This window comes from Chelonia mydas, chromosome 20 (assembly GCF_015237465.2).
Source record: "Chelonia mydas isolate rCheMyd1 chromosome 20, rCheMyd1.pri.v2, whole genome shotgun sequence".
NCBI lineage: Eukaryota > Metazoa > Chordata > Testudines > Cheloniidae > Chelonia > Chelonia mydas.
Genome location: NC_051260.2, coordinates 5,201,103 through 5,219,171, shown reverse-complemented (window position 1 = coordinate 5,219,171; position 18,069 = coordinate 5,201,103). Strand labels below are relative to the sequence as shown.

The 18,069-nt window shown below is 50.7% G+C and overlaps 1 protein-coding gene across 4 annotated transcripts in view; it reads right to left on the bottom strand.

Moving 5' to 3' along the window:
- PFKM (phosphofructokinase, muscle) overlaps positions 1 to 18,069 on the bottom strand; it is a 50,536-nt gene that overhangs the window by 9,153 nt on the left and 23,314 nt on the right. For all 4 annotated transcript variants that reach the window (XM_037883771.2, XM_043533079.1, XM_043533080.1 and 1 more), the window contains exons 5-17: positions 15,315 to 15,504; positions 13,958 to 14,123; positions 13,377 to 13,421; positions 12,008 to 12,116; positions 10,915 to 11,010; positions 9,423 to 9,515; positions 7,517 to 7,642; positions 6,759 to 6,823; positions 6,006 to 6,069; positions 5,167 to 5,313; positions 4,056 to 4,126; positions 2,905 to 2,992; positions 1,640 to 1,792 (exon numbers count right to left, since the gene is read on the bottom strand). In XM_037883771.2, the coding sequence (XP_037739699.2) occupies positions 1,640 to 1,792; positions 2,905 to 2,992; positions 4,056 to 4,126; positions 5,167 to 5,313; positions 6,006 to 6,069; positions 6,759 to 6,823; positions 7,517 to 7,642; positions 9,423 to 9,515; positions 10,915 to 11,010; positions 12,008 to 12,116; positions 13,377 to 13,421; positions 13,958 to 14,123; positions 15,315 to 15,504 (1,413 nt within the window). The remainder of the gene's footprint in view (positions 1 to 1,639; positions 1,793 to 2,904; positions 2,993 to 4,055; positions 4,127 to 5,166; positions 5,314 to 6,005; positions 6,070 to 6,758; positions 6,824 to 7,516; positions 7,643 to 9,422; positions 9,516 to 10,914; positions 11,011 to 12,007; positions 12,117 to 13,376; positions 13,422 to 13,957; positions 14,124 to 15,314; positions 15,505 to 18,069) is intronic.

Below are 18,069 nucleotides of genomic sequence, written 5' to 3'. Positions count from 1 at the left end.
AATACACAAATCAGGTCATTGCTAGAGTTCGTGTGGGCGGGGGGGGACTGAGGAGGAGAGAAAGGGAGAAACTTTTGAGGTTTTTTTCACGTTCAGTTGGAAATTTTGAGAAATTTTGTAAACTTGAAATTTCAATAAATAAATAAATTCAGCCTCCTCTATAATTTCCTCAACGTTTTTTCCTGATTTCCCCTCCCTGAGATTTTTAAGGCCAGAAGGAACCTTTGTGATCATCTAGTCTGACCTCCTGCATAAAACAGGCCAGAAAACCTCACCCAATAATTCCTGCATCGCCATTCCACCATAACTTCTGCTTGACTTATAGCATACTTGAAGGGGATGTCTCCATCGCAGACGGGAGATGTAATTCCCAGCTCGGGTAGAAGTACGTGCGTTAGTTTGGCTCGAGATCCTAGGTATGTATTTGGCCAGCTAACCTGAACTGCCGCCCATGCGGCTGCAACCAACTGCTCTTTGACTGTGCTAGCTTGACTGAAGTATCACACCCCCAATTGCTGTGTAGATGTACTCAAAGCCTTCCAGGGATGGAGAATTCCCGCATTTCCATTGGCAGGGAGAAAAATCGAGATGGTCGGGGTCAGAATTCAAAACATTCCACCCTGCTCTGGTAACTAAAATGGCACTAAAACCATTGATCAACTCTTGAATGAAATAAGACAGGTGTCTCCAAAAGATAAATATTTTTTTCCTATGAAATTTCATTTAGTTAAGGTTGCTTTAATAAAAAATTTAAAAATAACCAAGGGTATTGCCTTAATACCTGGGAAATATACAGCCAAGGAATTGTGAAGTAATTTCCTTTCTACATAAAGAAATATTTCAATTTTTTTCAGCAATTCTACCTTTCGTTTTTACCTCATTACACTCTTCCTTTACTGACTCTAACTAATATCTTTCAATATATTTTCAGCCTTTACTATGGACTTGTTGCTGATCTTTATATAACAAAGACAGTAAACTAATTCCTTTTGACAATTAGTAAGAACATAACATAAGCGGCGCCACCCCGCTTAGCCCATCCCCCGGTCGAGTTTTAGTGAGGAGTGTATAGTAAAGGCATGGACAGGTCACGGGCCATGAATTTTTGTTTACTGCCCGTGACCTGTCCTTGACTTTTACTAAAAATCCCCGTGACTAGAACATAGCCTTATTTATCGTGATAGATTCAAGGAGCTCAAGCTCTTTAGCTCAACAAAGAGAAAGTTAAGGGGTGGCTTGATCACAGTCTGGTACCTAGATGGGGAACAAAAACTTGCAAATGAGCTCTTCAGTCTAGCAGACAAAGATCGAGCAAGATCCAGTGCCTGAAAGCTGAAGCTAGACAAAGTCAGAGTACAAATAGGCTCATATTTGTAAGTGTAATTAACCCCTGGAACAATTTACCAAGGGTCATGGCGAATTCTCCATCACTGGCAATTTTAAAATCAAGATTGGATGTTGTTTCTAAGAGATCTCTCTAGTTCAAACAGCAGGTACTTCTGGGAAGTTCTCTGGCCTGTGTTGTGCAGTAAGTCCGACGAGATGATCACAGTGGTCCCTTATGGCTTTTGAATCTACAAATCATACTACTAATGGACTGGAGGTTTCCATAGCAGGAAGAAGATTTCAAATGCTTTACCATGGTAATAGTATTGAGGGCGGTGTCAGCTCCGATGCTGAAGTCAGAGCCAGGGACGTTGTTGGACACAGTGGCTGGAATAACACACACCGGGATGCAGAGTTCTTCGTATTTGCCACGGCCTTCCACGAGCTCTAAGCTCCCAGTGAAAGCCTACGGGATGCCGGGAAGAAAGGGAGAGCAGCACTGAAAAGCCCTGGGTTTGCTTCTGGCTGGGGCCACATTCTCCTCCAGGTGCAGGGAGGATAGTGACTGAGTTGGAAGCTTTTCCTAACACCCAGTAGTTTGGTAACATAATCCTGGCCTCGCTGAAGATGGGTGTTTTGCCCTGGACTTCAATGGGGCCAGGATTTCCCTCGGTGCTGCATCTGGAAAATGGTCAGCGTGAAGATTAATCCTATCGTACCCAGAATGAGACAGTTGGGTATTTATTATTTGTATTATCATACAGCCTGGAATCTCCAGTCATGGACCAGGTGGTAGGCACGGTACACAGAAAGGACAGGAAGGGTATTCTGCTGGATCTAGGGCTTTTTGGGGTGGGATCAAGATTGGTTCCATTTGATTCAGGGTCGGGTAGCAGTGGCTTTGTGGGATGCTCCCCCCCACCCCCAAAAGCCTGAAGACGGGCAATGTGTCCAGCAGGTGGCCAGCGTGTTGTTTTGCACAGAGCGGCAAAGAACGGACACCAGTGCCGTGCATCTACCATGAGGGCTTTGCTGAAGATCACCCAGTGTCCCATGCAAACACATTCTGGTCCTCTCGGAAATGGAGAACACAGGAGCTTTATGATCCAACTCCGGCAATGCCACCCAGACACCTAGTGAGGGGACCAGCCTTTCTAGGAAGCTGTAGGGAATGGAACCCTGACAGATCCCCTGAGCCTGGGGAAGGAAAAGGAGATGGGCCTGGAAGGGATCAGCCCACAGGTTGAGTTCCTTAATGCCCTGGTGACTGGAGCCATGCTCTAGATGAGACTCAGCACTCAGGCTGCATTGGGATGATCTGTGCTCCTGAGTCACCACGGGAGATTTCCAGCATTTTCAAGGCATTAACAGGCCTGGGAATGGTCAAGTTCCTCCAGTAATGACCTCCTATTCTCAGTGAGTATCTTTGCACCTGGCCAAGCAGCTGGCCTCACGTCCCCCAGGATTCAGATCTCCTCTGGGGTGTTCCGTGGGTGGAGAAAGGGGGCTGGCCCCCTGCTACTCCACAGGCCCAAGGTTCTACGCCTGTAAAGATTCACGGCAGCCTGCCTGACTCACCTCAAAGCCCCCGATGATGATCAGCCCATGAATGTTAAAATTGCTGATGGTTGTGCTGATTTCCTCCAAGTATTTCTTAGGCAGAGTCCTGTTGGAGGCAGAAATGCCACAAAAACCATCAATGTACCCTCCTGGGCCTGTATAGTCCCTGGATGTGGCGAGCACTGCATCGGGGTGGGGGGTGGGGGGGAAGATGGCACAAGAGGAATTTGCTGGGAGGACATAGGGGGGTGGGGCTCAATTTGCTGAATGCAAGGAAGAGGCTGGATCAGTTTGCAGAGCTCCAGACTAGTTAAGGGCTTAACAGACTTGCCATCTGATCATTGCAACGGTCGCTTCAGTTTTCTCCATCAAATGCACGTATGTGTGAGCAGGTCAATATCCTCCCACCCCCAACACATCATTCATGGAATCCTGCTGTGTTTTAGAACAGGAATATTCTCTCTGTGCTCTGGATACCATCAAACAGCTCTCGCTTCCAGGCTGAGGCCAAGCGTGAGAAGCCACGGAAAGAGGAAAAGTAAAAAGCAACTGAAATGAGCGGCTCAGAATGGCAGGGCCATCTCGGCTTCTGCTTGCTACAGCATCGCCGTGGAGACATGCGGCCACGATCCTTCACTGCCCCAAGGGACAGCTGGTTGCAGCTCCCTGATCTCCAGTCACCTGGGGCTGGCAGAAGGTCATGCTGCTTGAGGGGCTAATTTAACTTCCGCCGCTGGTGTAAGCTTCATGGTGGAGAGAGCTCAGCTCCATCACTCAGGCTAAGGATGCACCTGGGCGAATTCTCCAGTCTGTATCTCTGGCTGGTTTCAGTCTGTGCTGCACATGTCATTTATTTGTGTTACAGTAGCACCTAGGAGCAGATCCTATTGTGCTAGGTGCTGTATAAACACAGAGCAAAGACAGTTTCTGCCCCAAAGAGCCTAAGTGATTTCTACGTACTTGGTGGCCCCTGAGACTTAATCTCCAGAGGTGCTGAGTGTCTGCAGGGAACGCTGATTTCACCTGGAGTTGCAGCAGGTGGCGTCACAAGTCTGAAAATCGGGCCTGCAATGACGCTGATCAAAGCATGTGTTTGAGACCACTCTGGTAATAGTATCTTGAAGGACACAAAGGTAGCTAGCTAGAGGAAGAATGCTTTAGTGGGTTACCTTTTTGTTCCAAGTTTCGATCCACCAAGCCCAGTCCAGCCACCTACGCCTCCCCAGCCAATCTCTTCCACCTGGTGAAAAAGGAAGAGAAGAACGGAGTCACGAAGAGCTGGGCTATTTGATTTGCCAGTAATTTGCCAGTAACAATGGAGGTAACAATTTTCCAACATGAAAACAAGGTGGGGACAGTGGAAGTGACTCCCGATGGGAAATTGCACCTACTGAGCCCAAAGCACATCTTGAAATAACTATTCCCCAGTTTAGAGAGTAAGCAACTGATGTTGGTGTGAAATTGTGGGTTTGATTCTCCAGTGCCCGGCATCTTGTGATGTCATTTACCCCAGTGCTTCATAGGCAATAGACAGTGAGGCTAGTCTGTCCAGAGCAGCTCTTACCGGACAGAACTTTCCTAAGCAATTTGAATCGCATCCTATGGGACTGCACCCGATGTCCCCCCGTATGTACAGAGTTAAACTCCTTTCAGACACCTTCAGGAAGACACGTTCAAGATAGTTATGTATAGTACTCAGTACTGCATCTAACCGGAATCCACATCGGCGCGGACCTTCTTTGGGATATGCTTGTGTCTCCTGGAGACGGAAAGGCACCACTGGGCTGAGATACAGATACTGCCCACAGCAGCTTTTGATCCAGTGTTGCTGTCCACACTGCCTGGAAGCCCAATACTAAACCAGGAGCCTTTTCTCTTTCACCTTGATTGTTCACTCCATAACCCTGCTATGGCGAACATCACCTGAATAGGGCTGGAGCCTTATCGTAGGCTCTCCCATTCAGTTTAGGATCCATAGCCTCCTTGGGCTTGCTCCAGCCTATCTCACAACCTTGTCCCTCTCTCCAGACCTCCACACCGTTAGCACTACCCTTCTCCAGACATTCCTGCCATGTGTTGTGTAAGCGCCTCCTCTTCTGCAGCTGTCGCTCTCCGGAAAGGCCTCCCTATCTCATCAGACCCCTGTTACACCTCAGATTTCCCTCCTCTCCATGGCTCTGAATGTTCCTCTCCCACAGCTGCTAGTCAGGGCTCTTTACAGCGCATGGACACTCTGTCTGGAAGAAGGATGCTGTAGAGCTGCCTTGTCCTAGATGGTACCTGTCCATGGGCGAGACCGTCAAACCCATCGTGCACAGCCAGCATCTTGTGCCCATGGATCAGCCCAATCCTGACGGCCGCCCTCACAGCTGCGTTCATCCCGGAGGCTGGAGCTCCAACGTTCATCACAGCCAGGTTATACCCGCTCTGCAGTGGGGGGGAGCAGGAGATGGCATTGAGAAAGAAACAAAGAAAACAGGAATGCTCTCCAAACTGTCAGGCCTGCTGAAATAAGTGGGGCAAGGTCCCAAAGCACCAGGACAGCAAGGCCCCATGGCAGTGGCACAGATGTACAGCTTTGGGCTGGCCCATAGTTCAGACTGGTAGCCTTGCATTGGCACAGCACATGGCCCCACAGCCACGCTGAGGGTCTAGACCAGTGGTGGGCAACCTGCAGCTTCAGGGTAATCTGATTGCGGGCTCCGAGACATTTTGCTGATGTTGACCATCCCCAGGCATGGCCCCCCACAGCTCCCATTGGCCAGGAATGGCGAACCGCAGCCAATAGGAGCTGTGGGAAGCGGCAGTCAGCACATCCCTGCGGCCCGCAGCTTCCCGCAGCTCCCATTGGCCAAGAATGGCGAACCACGGCCACTGGGAGCTGTCGGGGGCTGTGCCTGCAGACGGTCAACGTCAGCAAAATGTCTCGCGGCCTGCAATCAGATTAACCTGATGGGACGCATGCAGCCTGCGGGCCACAGGTTGACCATCACTCGTCTAGACTTTCATTTTCAAAGGGGCCTGGGGCATTAGGCACCTAACTCCCAGCCCTGATGCACACACAGCTGCGCAGACCGTAAAGAAAATGGACGAGGAGCCACCTCTCGTTTGTTTCGTACCTTTGTAGAGGGCGGGCGCACATGAGCCAGCAACTTGTAAACGTTCCAGTTATTCTGAAAGCTCCTGCAAGAAAGGAGGGGGAGTCAGATCTCAAGGCCAGAAGGGGCCATTCTGATCATCTAGTCTGACCTCCTGCATCACACAGACCGGAGAACCTCTCCCAGTAAGTCCTGCATCCAGCCCAGCTCTGGTGGTTGAGCTAGAATATTTTTTAGAAAGGGAGGTCCAGCATTGATTTAAAGACCCCAAGCAATGGAGAATCTACCACGTTCCTGGGAAAGTTTTTCCAATGGTTAATTCCTCTCCCTGTAAAAATGGGCACCTTTCTTTTGTGTAGTAGATAAGTATCTTCATGCTGTGGAGGAGGCTGTGAGCTTCGCCTACTTGTAAGTCTCCCAATTAAGCACCATTAGAAAGGAAAAGCTGGTTTCTTTTGAGTGCAATGTGGCTTAGTAGCTAGAGCACTGGACTGGGACTCAGGAGACTTGGGTGCTATTCCTGGCTCTGCCACTGGCCTGCTGTGTGACCTTGGGCAAGTCACGTCACTCCTCTGTGCCTCATTTTCCCCACCTGTTTAATGAGGGTCATAATACTGACCTCCTTTGTAAAGCACTGTGAGATCTGCTAGTAAAAAGTGCTAGATAAGAGCTAGGGATTATTTATTTATTTTTTATTATTATTATAGTATATTTAGAGCCACAATAGGTCCCTGACCCTTTAAATATCTTATTTTAAATAGCACATTTGCTCACCTTCCCCTCAAGTTTACAGCATCTTCAAATCGTCCCTCATTCATTGCTGTCGTGACATCTTTGGTCTGTGAAGAGGAAGCAGCAGGAAAAAGAAAAGATCTGAAGATGTGTCTCTACAAATCGCATTTTAACTCAACTGCAATCCCAGATGGAAAACCATGTTAAGCACAAGCAAGTCTGGAGCAAGGCACTATGGCCTGGGCTGTTTGTTCAGATCAGAATCTGTTTTCATTTAAAAATAGCATTCCTGGCTTTTGTGGATGCACAGAAAAGCTTGGAAATGTGACCTGAGAGTGACTGAGGCCTGCTGGAGTCTGCAAAGAGCCTGAAACAAGAGCTCCAAGAAGCGTGAACTACTCCATTCATTTTAAGTCTGAAACCTGATACCTCCCCTAGGAAGGGTGGGGCCATGCCACAGGAGTGGGGGGACATGTGCCTCAGACACTAGATTGCCTTAATTCATACCTGCTCTCCAGCAGTTCAGCCAGTCAACATCAGGAACACTACGATATCTAGAGAACATGGCCCCTGGTGATGTCTAGGTGGATGGCAAGTTGTGATCTCTGCTACTGATTGGCTAAGAACTGCCCATCTGTTTTGAAGCGTCCATTTGTATTATTACCGTCCACCCTCTTGTTAGTCTCGTCCACCAGTCTGTTAAACTGTAAACTCTTTGGGGCAGGGGCTGTCATTTACCATATATTCGTACAGCACCTAGCGCATTGGACATGGTTGAGTGGAGAGAGGTAAATACTCACCACTTGGACACACTCCATGAGAGGCAGGCGGACAGCTTGATTCCCGGACAGGCTGACAACACATGCTGGGGTATCCGGAGTCCCTTCCAACAAGGCCATGACTGCTTCCACCCCCATTCTGCTTCCCTGAGACACACAGAAGGGGCTTTAATCCTTGATGGATCTATATTTCCTTGGACATCCATATCTCATGCTCCCACTTATACCCTCAATACAGATTCCCCCGAATCTTAGGAAGAACTTAAAAAATCACAGTGTAACACATGGATAAGTAGATCTCTTCCCCCAACCCTACCATTAGTGGCTAGTCTACATAGAAGATAACAGCCTACTACTGCTATCAGATAATGGAGCTACTCCTTTTGCGCTTTCATTTGGAGCTGGAGGTCACAAGTTCATTCCATACTGATGAATGGAGGGTGGTGGTCCTTTTTAGGTCTCGTCAAAAAAATTGCCATTGAAGCTGGGGGGGTTTTTTATGTAAAATCTGGTTTTCAGCTAAACTAGTTTTTTTTGTAAAAAGTGTCTGCTTTCTAGGAAAATGTTGATTTTTCGTTGAAAAAATTAAATGTCCGAAAATGAAATAGTTCTAAAATGCAACCGTGGTCCCTCATGGGCACTGTAGTTTGGGTGTCTTATTCCTCCATTCCCCTCTCTGGGCTGGGCTCTCCAACTGGCCTATATTTCCCATGATGCACCATGGCCATGAGACTGCCATGAGAGAGAGTCCAGAGGAGAGCAACAGAAAAGATGCAGTTTAGAAAACCTGATCTCTGAGGAAAGGTTGAAAGAACTGGGCATGTTTAATTGAGAGAAGAGTAGGCTGCATGGGGTCATGATAACAGCCTTACAACATAACATAAGAACGGCCATAATGGGTCAGACCAGTCACCAATGGTCCATCGAGCCCAGTGTCCTGTCTTCTGACAGTGGTCAGTGCCAAGTGCTTCAGAGGGAACAAATAGAACAGGGCAATTATTGAGTTATCCATCCCATCACCCAGTCCCAGCTTCTGTCAGTCAAAGGTTTAGGGACACCCAGAGCATGGGATCGTGTCCCTGATCGTCTTGGCTAATAGCCACTGATGAACCTATCCTCCAGTAACTTATCTAATTCTTTTGTGAACCTAATTATACTACTGGCCTTCACAACATCCCTTGGCAATGAGTTCCACAGGTTGACTGTGCATTATGTGCAGGGGTGGTGGGTGAAGCTTCCCCTTGGGGAGGCTAGCATCCCTGCTTTGCCTCTTCCAGCTGAGGCCCTGCCCCTGCAGGCTGCTCTCAGCTTCCCCCCTGTCCCCACAGTCCCCACACCCGTGGCCCTGGCCAGGACTGCAGTGGAGCTCTCAGCCCTGGCCAGAGCTCCAAGGCCGGAGCCCCTCCGCACCCCATGTGGAGGCCGCAGCCGCGGAGCTCTGAGCTTGGAGTCCCTCCCCCACCCCATCTGCTTGCAGCCCCCCCATGTCCCCCACTGTGCCTCTTTTCCCTGAGGCCCCGCCCCCCACTCCCTCCTTACCCACCCACCCCCGCTTCAGCTGGAATGAACCCTGCTGGAGCAAGAGCTCCTCCAGCCCCGGGGCCGGGGAGATTTTTCCACTGGGCCACAAATTGGCCAGGGCCAGTGTGAAACGCTGGTTAAACAGTGACACACTGGAACGGGTTCCCTACGGAGGTTGTTTTTAAGACAAATCCCAGTCAGGGATGATCTAGGCTTAACCCTGCCTCAGTGCAGGGGGATGCACTGGATGACCTCTCGAGGTCCCTTCCAGCCCTGTGTTACCACGACTCCATGCTCTTCTCTGGAGTCCCTTGGCTCTGTCTTGAAGGAAGGTCACAATGGGGGTCATTAGGGTTTGTAAAAGGATCTGAAGGAGAAGCATGGAGGAGATAGCAAATGTTCATACCAGGATGCGGTCAAAGGCAGAGGGGGTCCCACCACGCTGCACGTGCCCGAGGATGGTAACTCTCGTGTCATAGCCAACGCGTTTAACAACCAACTAAAGGGAAGCGAGAAAATGACAGAAGAGATTTGTCATAAATATAAAGGGAAGGGTAACCACTTTTCTGTATACAGTGCTATAAAATCCCTCCTGGCCAGAGGCAAAACCCTTTCACCTGTAAAGAGTTAAGAAGCTAAGGTAACCTCGCTGGCACCTGACCCAAAAGACCAAAGAGGGGACAAGATACTTTCAAATCTGGAGGGGGGTGGGGAACAAAGGGTTCTGTCTGTCTGTGTGATGTTTTTTTCTGGGAACAGATCAGGAATGCAAGCCTTACCACTCCTATAAGGTTAGTAAGTAATCTAGCTAGAAAATGCGTTAGATTTTCTTTTGTTTAGTGGCTTGTAAAATAAGCTGTGCTGGAGGGAATGTATATTCCTGTTTTTGTGTCTTTTTGTAACTTAAGGTTTTGCCTAGAGGGATTCTCTATCTTCTGAATCTGATTACCCTGTAAGGTATTTACCATCCTGATTTTACAGAGGTGATTCTTTTACCTTTTCTTTAATTAAAATTCTACTTTTAAGAACCTGATTGATTTTTCATTGTTCTTAAGATCCAAGGGTTTGGATCTGTGTTGACTTGTTGGTGAGGATTATTATCAAGCCTTCCCCAGGAAAGGGGGTGTAGGGCTTGGGGGGATATTTTGGGGGAAGACGTCTCCAAGTGGTCTCTTTCCCTGTTCTTTGTTTAACACGCTTGGTGGTGGCAGCATACTGTTCAAGGACAAGGCAAAGTTTGTACCTTGGGAAAGTTTTTAACCTAAGCTGGTAAGAATAAGCTTAGGGGGTCTTTCATGCAGGTCCCCACATCTGTACCCTAGAATTCAAAGTGGGGAAGGAACCGTGACAAGATTCATCTTTATCTCAAGAGTCCAGACTGTGACATGAGTGAACATGCAACAGCAGAGACCACCGGAGACTAAGATCTGGGGGCCAGATCCTCAGCCTTCAAATGGAACCGGGCCCAACTAACACCAGCTGAAGCTCAAAAACTGATGGCGGGTTTTAAAGCTTTCTGCTAGCAGAGCCCTGTCTTGCCCAGCCATAATGTCTGGCTAGTGGTGACCCTGCACAGCTGCTGGACAGCAAAGAGTACCAGCAAATCTTTAAGGCCTCCAGGCCCTCCAAATCTCATTCAGGCAGCCGAGTGGAAGGCTGCAGGCGCCTCATTCCGTTTGGGCATCTCAGGCAGCACCAAACGGGGATGCACTTTTGGGGCCACATCTGTAGCTGGGGTAAATTGCCAACACTCCGTCGAGCAATCCTGCTTTACACCATCCGAGGAGCTGAGCGTTCGTGTTAGTTTGAAAGCAGACAGATGCATTCTGGGAGATCACGAGAGCACAGGAGAGACGTTCTCGGGACCGAGCACAGAGCTGATCCCAGGCCCCACTCACGTTTTTGATGTCCTCCGAGGTGATGGGTTTGCCCTGCCTGTTGATGGCTCCTTCAGCCACAATAATGATGTTTAGTCTCGATCCCCGGCCTCTTGTCTGAAGGAAGGGAAAGGAGAAAGCAACCCATTGATGTAATGTGTAAAATTGCATCCTGTAGATTGGAGTCACCCCCATTCAGGAGGACAGAATAGGGGCAGTGCACTGCTCCAGTCCCACTAACAGCCATGGGCTGAAGCAGGATCTAAGCAGAGCACTGGGTGCTAGCGAGGGCTGGCCAGGAAACCAGAAGTCCATTCTGTGAACAGTTTTGAGCTGTCGACATTCTTGTTCCATGTCAGAATGACGCCAAGGCCCTGCCTGTTTTTTTGTGAACAGAGACTGATTCCCATGATCAGCATATGACAGCACACTGACCACTGTGGCCAATCGCCTAGTGGTTAGGGCACTCCCCGGGGATATGGAAGAGCCTCGTTCAAAACTCTGCTCTGCCACATTCTGGCAGATCAGACCAGTGGGCTACTCAGGGGTGTCTCTCTCTCTCCAGAAAGCCCATCCTGGATGCGAGAAATGTTTTTTCACAAAATTCCTGACCAATTAGCCTTCCTGTCCCCGGGAACTCCTTCCAACAGGAGACCGGACCAAATGTAGAAAGGAAAGCATCGAGCTAAATATAGCTTCCGTTCGCATATGCCCCCCCGCCACTACCGCGGTATCTGAGCACTTCACAGTCTTTAAGTGGATTTATGCTCACAATCCTCCTGTGAGGTGGAGCCATGCTAATATTCATGTGGGGAATTTCAGGCACAGAGAGACGAGGGCTCAGATGTTTCGGCATCTAATTCCCAGTGAAGTCAGTGGGAGTTAGGCACCTAAATACCTCTGATGAGCTGGGCCTACGTGACTTGCCAAATGTCAAACAGGAAGCAGTGGCAGAGCAGAGACTTGAACTCCAGGATCTGACCAGTGCCCTAACCGCTAGACCACTGGCCTTCTCAGAGCCTGACTCTCGAGCATCCTAGTTTTAAGGCATCCCAATCTGGGATCAAGTCTGTGCAAAGCAGGAGTTGCCTACAAGAAGTTTGGCTGGGGTTACCTCAATTAGCCTCCTGCACAAGTGTTCCTCCCAGTCATCCTCAGGCGGAGATTCTGGAATGAAAACCCAGTCGGCACCACAAGCCAGGGCTGTTATGAGAGCTAGGTAGCTAAGGCGAAAGAAAAGGATGAAGGTTAGAAAGCCAGGGGCATGCTGCGAGTTTTAAAGTTCACGCCTCGTGCTTAGCAAGTGGAGATGCTGCTGTTGATGGCCAGGGCTGGAGGGAGACACTCTGGAAATAACTGCTTGGTGGTTTCAAATTTGCATGCAAAAATAAGCTATTCCATGCAGTTCTGTTCGATGCCCTGGGGCACCCCAGAGCTCCCTGGCGCTCTGTTTCTCTTCTGAACTGACTTTGATGAAATTTCAAACCTCCTGAAGTTTTGGGGGACAATCAGGGTGTATGTGGGGGACCATGCTGCAGACTGAGCTCCCTCAGCTTCCCTTGGGGGATGTCTACCCTGGTGCAGGAGGGGCCCACACAAGGGGCCCTGCCCAGCTGAAGGGCAATTCAAGCCCTATTATGGGGGCGTATGTGGGACACCAGCCTTGTGCTCGGGGAGAATTCCACCTGCAGCTAACTTAACAAAACTTGTATACAACCACAGATCTCAAGGTCAGAAGGGACAGTGCGCTGAGCCCCAGAATTTCAGCCTTGATTTCAATGGAGCGACACCATTTTACACCAGCTGAGAACTGGCTCACTGTCTTCAATGGGAGCAGGATCAAGGCCCCAATCCTTATGACACTCGACATTTTCCCTTCCCTGAGTCAGCCTTTCTTCTCTTCAAACCGGAGGGGCTTGCCCTGCGGTTACGTTTATTAAACAGTGAGTTTATTAAACAGTGAGTACGTCCTTAACTACAGGACGAACGGTAAGACTAACGCCACTGTTTAGTGGAGGCACTGTGAATCGCTTAGGGTGAGAAATGCCCCGGCAGGTGCGTCATCAGAGAATCCCATCTGAGGCTAGGAAGGTCCTCGCTGGAAAGAGGAGACTATTATATAGTGGGCGAGAGAGATAATGCAGAGAGGCAGCGTCTAGGCCTAGTACAGTGACTAGTCACTTAAGCCTTAAGGGTGCATAGGCCTCATGCTGGCCCCTCTGCATCAGGATCAGTTTGACCCAGCTTGATTACAATGAAGAGTGACTTTCTTCCACCCCTGGGTTTTCACTGGCTTCACTGGTTGGAAAGACAGGCAGGATGGCTTTCCCCTCCGGCCCTTCTTTTCCTGCGACTTTCCCCTCTTTCTAGCCTCTCCACTTCCTATGAAGCAAGGACCCCGCCTCCCCATGCGCTGGGCCAAAGGGTCAGGAGGTGGTGAAATGCAGAACCGTTAAACGCGCAGAAAGGAAAGATTTACCCACCCGCAGTGACGGCCCATCACCTCCAGCACAAACGTCCTCTGGTGACTGCAAGAGACAGGAGACAGAGTGCACCCAACAGTTACAGCAGGTATATCAACCTAAGTAATAACAAGGCCTTAATATTGTGGAGATGCAGCTGCGTCCAGTGGATGACTGGGATTCAGAAGACCTTGGTACTATGCCTGGCTCTCCCGTGTGACCTTTGGCAAGTCATTTTTCCTCCTGTGTTTGTCTTGACTTTGCAGATTGTCAGCAATTCAGGGCTGGGACTGGCTCCCACCACGCATTTGTGCTGCACCTCATTATTAGCGTTATTAATAATAATCTGTGTTGCATCAGTGCCCAGGAGCCCTAGTCATGGATCAGGACCCCATTGTGCAAGGCGCTGTACAGACACAGAACACAAAACCAAGTCCCTAATGTAGAAAGCTGCCCTACTTTCTAAGCACTAAGGGTGCTGGGCAGGCTGGTCCATCCACCCCGTGATTGCAGTGTGGACATACCCTTAGGCTCTGGCATCCCAACACCCCTGCATCGCACCGCCGATGCTGAAAAGGAAGAGGTGAGTTGCAGACTCTCACCTCTGGGCAGTCGTCGTTATAGCATCGACTATCTCCATGATCCTGTGAAGGGCGGAGTCTGTGCCTATGGTCATGTCCGTGCCGCAAAAGTCGTTATCGATGGAGCCGACCATTCCTACAATGTTCAGGTGACTCGAGTTCTTGGCTTCCTCTGCCGTGATGCCACCTGCGGAGAGATTCCACGGACCCCTTGGAACGCTGACGTTCTGCGGTGAGCTTATCATTGGGTGATGCACACCGAGGACCTGAGCCAGAGCCCAGTGAATTCGAGGGGCTTTGGGTAAGGCCCAAAGTCACAGAGCTTAAGGCCAGAAGGAACCACCAGCCCATCTAGTCTGACCTGTTGCACATCACAGGCCACAAAACGCCACACTGCCACCCCGGTACCAAACCCAGCAACCAGACCAAAGAAGTACAGCCCTCAGGAGACTAAACTGTTGTGGGCCGCACGTGCAGAACAGGAGGGACTGAGTTGCCACCCATGCCCCAGGCCTCTGCAATGGCAAGGAATTGATTTAGTGAGATACACACAGATGATCCTAGCAAGTGACCTGTGTCCATGCTGAAGAGGAAGGGGAATCCCTGCCCCTCCCCCACAGATCCCTGCCAGTCTGACCACGTGGAAAATTCCTTCCTGACCCCACAAATGGCCATCATTTAAGGTCTGAGCATGTGAGCTAAGCCCCTGAGAAAATTCTCAGTAACACCTCAGTGATGCTTCAAACCCGTCACTTCCTGCTAGAGCTGAATGAGGAACAACATCTGGATGGAAAAACAGTGAATTTCCCCTCCCCTAAGTGTTTGTGAAATTTTTTTCCACTTCCCAGCAAGTTCTACTGGCTGGCATTTCCATGCCCCCGCCCCCAGCTTTGCTCCACTGTGGTCTGCTTGGGGACGTGCATGGGTGGGGAACAGGGCAGACGGGTGTCCTGGGACGAGATGCACACACTAGGAGGTGTCTCCGGGAAGGGAGTGCACTCGTGAATGGGTGTCTTGGGGGCAGGAGCTGGGGAGATGACATGCACTTGGAGCGTGCATAGACGTGCCAATGTCCCTTGGGGAGTGCCTGGGGCTTCAGGGGTGGAGAAGTCATGGGAAGCTGGGTGACATTGTAGAGGGAGCAGGGCCCAGATCCTCAAAGGTATTTAGGTGCCTGACTCTCATTGAAATCAGTGGAAGTTGGGCACCTGCTTTGCGGATCGGGGCCAAAGTGACTGAGGTAGCCAGTTACTTTGTAACTAAGATCAGGGGAAGGAGGAGACCGTGTACCAGAATTACTGGGGCTCCTGGCCACACTCTGGCAGGCTGGACAGCTTAACCCCCTCCCACTCCACCTATTGCTTTGTCACCACGGTACCTGTTTTAACCAGTTCCCCTAGCAAACTGCTCCACTCGGCCCGGAAGGTGTCTGCACCAGTCAGGCTGCCGTCTCCCCCGATGACACACAGGTTGGTGATGCCTCTCTTCACCAGGTTGCGGGCGGCTTTCAAACGACCTTCGTGCGTGCGGAAGTCCTGGCACCTGGCACTTCCAATTACAGTGCCGCCCTGGGATGGAGGCAGAAGGGGGGTCAATAGGGAACCCCCCCACAGCCACTCACCCAGAGGGTTGTGTGGTCTGTCGCAGGAGCTGATCGGGCGTGGAGGCCAGCAGGTTGCAAGTCAAAGGGGATTCTCAGTGAGACTGACGCGGGAATGCCGAGAACAGTTCTGGTGTCCACATTTTAAAAAGGATGTTGACAAATTGGAGAGGATGCAGAAAAGAGTCACAGGGCTGGACAAAAAAAACTGAGAGAGCTCGATGTGTTTAGTTTATCAGCCAGAAGATTGAGAGGTGGCTTGATTACAGTGGAAAAGTACCTTCCCCGGGAGAGGGCTCCCTAACTAGCAGAGAAAGGCAGGACAAGAACTAAGGGCTGGAAGCTAAAGCCAGACCAATTCAAATTCAAGATAAGGCATATATTTCTAACAGTGAGGATGCTGGAACAAACCTCCACAGGGAAGTGGTGGACTCTCCATCCCTTGCTACCTTCAGATCCAGACGGGATGCCTTTCTCAACGATGCTGTTGTCAAACATACGATATTGGCCTCAACACACAGGTGAAATGTAATGGCCTGGGCTTTGCAGGAGTCCAAACTCAATGATCTAATGGTCCCTTATAGCCTTAAACGCTGAATCTATCTTGGTTACGCCAGGCCTTGATCTTTACGCTGGCACTTTCCCAGCAGGCAGGTACCCTGGTAGATAAGAGGCCTAGGCACCGACTCCATGGGTGCTCTAGGGCTGGCGCACCCACGGGGGAAAAATGGTGGGTTCTGAGCACCCACCAGCAGCCCCCATTATAGCCCTCCCCTCCCTCCCCCAGCGCCTCCCACCCGCCAGCGGTCCCCGTGGATCAGCGCTTCCCCGCGCTTCCCGCCCTCCACAAACAGCTGTTTCACGGTGTGCAGGGGGCTGCGAGGGAGGCGGGAGGAGCAAGGACGCAGCTCGGGGGAGGGGGTGGAGCGGGGATGGGAAGGGGCAGGGCGGGAGTGGGGCCTTGGGGGAAGGGGTGGAGTGGGGGTGGGGCCTGGGGCAGAGCCAGGGGTCAAGCGCCCCCCAGCACTTTGGAAAGTCAGTGCCTGTGGATAGAGCTGCTATGGATTTCACTGCCATGAGTATCGCAAGCTACACCCCCCGAACCCCCCACTATGGCCAGTCCTCAGCTTGTGGGGGGGGGGCCTCAGAGAGAAAAAGATTGAGAACCCCAGCTCTAGAACACAAACAGCTAGTTATCCATGGCAGCAGTGTCCCGCGGCATTCCCCCTCGAGTCCTCTTAGAGGGCGAAGTTCACCTCTGTGCGGGAGGCCAGCACAAGGGCCTACAACCTGTGTAAGTTCCACATAAGCCTTTTTTTCAGGACTTAAAATGATGCATAATTTCGGCAGAGTGGTCAGTTTTGCCCTTAGATACGGGCTGGAGAGTTAGAATCAGGTTTGAAACAACAACATTTGCACGTGTGGGGGGCTGGGGGGAGAGGGAGGTCTGATTTAATGCCAGTTGATTCCGTCTCGAGGGTGGCACACTGCTTAGAGACGGGCGCAGCCCTCTGCAGTCCTTGTTTGTGAAACCCGACCCGAGGTCCCCGATCACAAGCAGGGCTGCTGGCAGCCTTCATCTCTGATTTCACGTTATTTTAGGTCTCAGACATTCATTGTGACCCCAGCCTCGGGATATCGTTACACACAAGTTCCCGAGCCCTTGCCTGTGACCCCGCCGAAGAAAAGGGCAAGATGCTACAATCATTTTCCTCCTGGCAGGAATCCCTTCCATGGAATTGCAATGACCTTTAGAGTCATCATAAGGGTCAATGGGTCTCTTCCAACCATGGGAGGACAGGTGGGTCCAGTGAAGGCAAAAGCCTGGGCTCAAGAGAGCTGTGGTGACTATGACTTAATGGCACATTTCCCTGTCCCTGTTGCTAACCTGTGTTCCCCAGGATGGAGACAATGGTGCTCTCTGGGGTTCTGGGCCTACTTTATGTTCCCTCATAGCTGCTTGCCTCCAAGGACTAGATGGTGGGGTGAGCCTTGCTGTATGCCTCCAGGTGCTCCCTCCTCTCCTGTGCTGGCTATTCACACGGCAGGTAGCATTGTGGGAAGTACCTTGCAGGGTTTTCTACTCCCCACTCCCGGGCATGTGAGTGGGCGGAGCCTGGATTCAGCCCTGCCCCCTCCCTCCAACTCAGCCAGGCTGGCGTGGAAGGGGAAGTATTCTGTGCTGCCAGGTATCCTGGGCTAATCCTAGGGCAGCCCAGCGACACGCTGCCCCCTTTGCTTGGGGTGTGTGGCACAGCCACGATTTGTGTGTAACGTGTCTTACCCGCTGATTCAAGCCCAAGTGCCAGAAGGCAGGAGGAAAAGTGCACTTGTATTCCCACCTGCCAGAGCTTCTGCCTGCAGCCTCCCGCCTGCCGGGGCCTTTTGCTGCCACGTGTAGCTACTACGCGGGTAGTGCCTGTATGCTACATGCTGTCGTAAGGGGACACATAGAGGAAAGCAGTTAGGAGCACAAGTCCCAGGGGGCAGGTTTAGGTTGGATATTAGGAAAAACTTTTTCACTAGGAGGGTG